Source organism: Arachis hypogaea, chromosome 8, assembly GCF_003086295.3.
Source record: "Arachis hypogaea cultivar Tifrunner chromosome 8, arahy.Tifrunner.gnm2.J5K5, whole genome shotgun sequence".
Taxonomy (NCBI): Eukaryota; Viridiplantae; Streptophyta; class Magnoliopsida; order Fabales; family Fabaceae; genus Arachis; species Arachis hypogaea.
The window spans coordinates 18069835-18074594 of record NC_092043.1 but is presented as its reverse complement, the minus strand read 5'-3'; the positions used below and the strand labels follow the sequence as shown (position 1 = coordinate 18074594).

The following is a 4760-nucleotide window of genomic DNA, read 5'->3' as shown; positions in this document are numbered from 1 at the left end:
TCTATAAAATCCTGGACATTGTGATTTATATCCAAAAGTAAAGGAATTTCATTCATAATGCTATACATATAGGCATAGATAAGTCTGCTGATGTATCAACTGGAAACAAAAAAATTTAGAGTTGTTGAGCTAAATGTTTACTCTCTAAACAAAAGGTCACTGGTAGTTTGTTACATACTTTAAGTCATTAAACAACAGGTCCCAGCCTTTAGTACATTGTGCTTCCAAAATAACCAAAAAAAGACAAAAGACACCAATCCTATGCTGCTCTACCAAGTGTATGATTTGGTCACTTCATCGCGGGCGGCCTTAAGCAATATCCCCTCTTGTTTTAATTCTCTACCCATTGTGTTGTTTTATTTAATTCTCTAATCAAAGTAAACTTGAAAATAACTTAAGCAAAGTAACCGTCACATGACTCAATACAAATATAAGGCTAGATAAAGTATTGGATACACCTAAACTGATAAATTACAATTGAACATAATACTATATAAAAAGATAGAAATGACTGAGATCACAAATTACAACTAAATATCATACTAAATAAAATATTGGAAACAACTAATGTTACAGACTACGAATTTGGAGACGATCCACTAGCAATGGCATCACCACGGCACAGGCATCTGCTTCGGCTATGACCCTCACCGCCACACAATGACGGATCCAGAAATTTTATAAGAGGGGCCAAATTAAATATAAAATAAATTAAAATAATATAATAAAAAATCAACAAAATATAGTTTATAGTATATAGATTAAAATTAATAATTATATTATATAGAAATTAACATTCAACTACATACTTTATAGGATTTTGGTATTTTTAAATTTGTTTTGTGATATTTCATATAACTAAAATATCAATTTATCATCTGAAATAAATTTTGAAGTATTCTCTTTTTCAACATATATAATCATATAATTTGCTAAAAATTCATTTTTTATTTTATTTTAAAGTCTTATTTTAATATTTTTTATTGTGTAAAAAATCTATTTAATTATTACTATTGCCATAAAAAGAGTCAAAATAAAAAAATTTTTGTAGTTACTATTTTTTACATTAATACAAATCTATATTTTTAATAATTTTTTAATTATTTATATATTTATACATTTTTATTTTTTTAACCTATTTTTTAATTGCTACTAATATATTATAATACACATTATAATTTATAAATATTAAGTTTCTAACATATAAATTTTTTTAGTGTGTTAATATATTAAAATATATTTAATCTATAATATATATATATATTATAATAATAATAATAAACTAATCATATTAAAAATTTTTTTAAAAAATGGAGAGACCCCGGACACCTTAGGCCTCCCGTAAATTTGCCACTGCCGCCACAACGCCTACAACGCCTAGAACCACGTAAATCATGAATATCCATCTCATTCAAGAAACGAGTTTTCTTAGGACGACCTTTGGCCACTCGCTTGAGGTAGGAATTGGGTACTAGTCTTGGTCCTTGATGCACAAGCCATGTTGTTGGGTTTTTATTGGCCTTAATCGGGTTTTGTATACCTTTCAGATCTCTCCCATCGTGTAAACCTCGTACACATACTGTTTCCAATCCAGATGCTGGTTCACACAGCAAGCAAATACATGAAGACACGAAATTTGATCCACCTGAAATTCACCACAATCACAATGCTGAAGGCGCAAGTTTACTGCAAACCCTAAATCACTATGCTTCTCACGCACTTCAGAGAATAGTTGTCCTACACTTATACGAGCCTTAACCTCAGCTCTCTTCCTTATGAACAACGCATTTAGCCTGTAAAAAGTTGCCTTATCAAGGGCTGTGACCGGAAGATTGCGTGCCCCTTTCAATATTCCATTAATGCACTCCACTGGGTTAGCTGTCATATAACCCCAACGATGTTCACCATCATGTGCCAAGGTATACTGCTGTCGAGGGATCCGGTCTAACCACTGCTTGTAAGCCTCCCCCCGCTCACATAATCTCTGGTAACACATATTGAGTTCATGCATTGTTCTAGAATAGCCAATGTTGACAATTAGCTTCTACAAGAGCGGTGCCTTGAAACTTCTCAAAAATTTGGATGCTATGTGTGGATACAAAACATGTAATAGCTCTCGGGTCCATTACTATGACCTACAGCTGAGATAATCAACTCGTATCGATCAGAGATAAAGGACAACACCATCCCGATTAACTACATGTGTTTGCAAATGGCTAAGAAAAAAGTGACAGGCATCGACAGTCTCACCTTCGACTAGGACAAATGCAAGAGGCACGATATTTCCATTGTCATCTTGTGATACTGCAACTAAAAGAACTCCTTTATACTTTCCATACAAATGTGTGCCGTCAATTTGGACCACTGACTTGCAACTTCTAAATGCTTTAATGCACGGGTAGAAAGTCTAGAAGACTCATGTCAGAATCCAGAGAACTTCAACTAACTCATCCCCTCGATAGCCATATGCAGTTTCGTACTCAACAGCTGTTGATGGTTCTTTTGCAACCATTACTTCAAACCATGTGGGAAAAGCTTCATATGAAGATTTTCACCCACCAAATATTTTCTCAACTGCCTTTTGCTTGGCCAACCATGTTTTGCAATAACTTATCGTGTAGTTGAATTTCGATTGCACTTCAGCATTGACAGATTTCACCTTTATGGATAGGTCGGCTTCAACTAATGGTTTTATTATTTTCGCAAATTGTATCAGAGTCCAGTTTAGCATGATCTTGAGATATGGTACTTCTGATGCACGTGTGACTACCATTGTACCTTCTTATTTCCCAACAATATTGTCTTTTCATAAGACCAACTCTGATAAGCCAATCATAGCTTGTTTCGTACTGTATGCATTTAGCATAGAATGTTGCTGGTTCTGATTCATATACTCTATAATCAACTCCTCTTCGAATGGTATATTCTTTAACTGATGCAATAACAACTTCTTTAGAGTTATACTTCATTTCAACGGCGAATTCATCATCAGCTACAACAGTTGGGACTACACCAATAATAAAACAAAAATAAATCTAAATAATATTCTATTATTATTAATAATATGACAACAATAAATAATAATAACAATATAAAAATAAAGAAAATACTAATATAAAAACAAAACAAATAATAATATTACTAAATATTAAAAAAGTGAACAACAACAACAACAAAATTACATGTATTGACGTATTCAAAAAATTTCGGTGCATGCATGTCATCAAAATTCAAAGTATGCATAAAATATGGCTCTTCAGATGGATGTTGTCCAGTTAGTGCATTTGCAACATCAGCCATATCTCCTGCAACCATTATCTCATCTTCTTCTATATCTTCAGTTGGACCAACAACTTCATAATTACCTCCAAACTCTTCATTGCTTTCAATATTATAATCCACCCAGTCTATGTTGGGTTCTGAAAAATCAACATCATCGATTTCTTCGAACTCAACATACAACTCGATAAATGAAGCTCATGCTCTAGTTTGGTGACAGGTAAAAAATATTCTTTCCATATTAGCTTCATCAAACACATGCATTATTTGAAATTGGCCGAAACCACCAAATACTAGCACAGGCTGCCTGCACAGAATATTTATGACTCTTTTTTTTGTACTTGATGATTTACACTTTGAGAAAGTATACTCTTAAGTCCTTCATATATTATTGAAACAGGAACAACAATAACACATGGATTCTCACATAAAAAGTTCACGCCTTCATGTGTATGAGATAAAATTTGACCATTATAGTATATTTTTAAACTAATATAATCCTCCATTTTATACACTCATCACACTCACTCACGAATTTTTTTCACTATCTCAAATTGAGAATATTTTATAAAATAAAGCTCTCATTACTCCATTTCTATGTAGAACTTTACTCTCATAATTCATTTTTGCATTTTAGCATAATTCAAAACTTCTTTTATAGTTAATTTTATCTTTTTTTATTCCTCCTAGCACAAAACGTCGCTGACACGTTTTTACTTTTTCTGCAATACGTCAACGATATTTTGACCGAAAAATAATTTAAAAACATGTCTTCAAGCAAAACGTCACTAACGTTTTTCCTTTTCCTCAATTAAAAAAATAAATAAATATACAATACGTTGCTGATATTTTGCCCAAAGTAAAATTTAAAAAAAAATTATACAATACGCCGGTGACGTTTTATCCATGCTAAATTAAAAAAAAAATATGCAATCCGTCAACGCCGTTTTGTTTTTTTTATTATTAAAAAAAACTCACCCACCCACAAAACGTTGATGACATTTTGTTCTTTTCAAAAAATTAAAGTAGGCCCATAGCAGAATAAAATACAATACTACTCAAATATCATAGTAGAGTAAAATATAATACCACTCAAATATCATTGAATATCACTCATATGTTTATAATATAAAAAAACTGAGCCTTAAATTAGATAATAAGAAGGTATAGGATTTTGAGCATAATTATTAGAACCGGACTGGACTGACCAATTTGACTGAAAAATCAATAATCTGACTGGTTCGATTAGTAAAATAGACCGAACATGTAATTAAACCGATCAACGATAGTCAAAAATTCAAAGTCACAAAGGTTGAGCATAGTGCATTCTGTGCCTTCCCCTTGCCAATGCGCCATTTTGTTTGTCAATAATATATATTACAAAAACTATATATATATATAATAAACCATGAATGAATTTTTATTTATTTTTATCTTTTTAAGTATAAATTGATATGGATATTAAACAAGTAATAACACAA

The 4760-nt window shown here is 31.6% G+C and overlaps 1 protein-coding gene across 1 annotated transcript; it reads right to left on the bottom strand.

The window, feature by feature from the left end:
• Positions 1-1543: 1543 nt before the first annotated feature.
• On the bottom strand, positions 1544-2512 carry LOC140174676 (uncharacterized). Its single transcript, XM_072200165.1, has 2 exons — positions 2438-2512; positions 1544-1984 (listed from the first exon to the last, which is right to left on the bottom strand). The coding sequence occupies exons 1-2, from the start codon at positions 2510-2512 to the stop codon at positions 1544-1546; spliced, it is 516 nt and encodes a 171-aa protein (XP_072056266.1).
• Positions 2513-4760: the final 2248 nt, after the last annotated feature.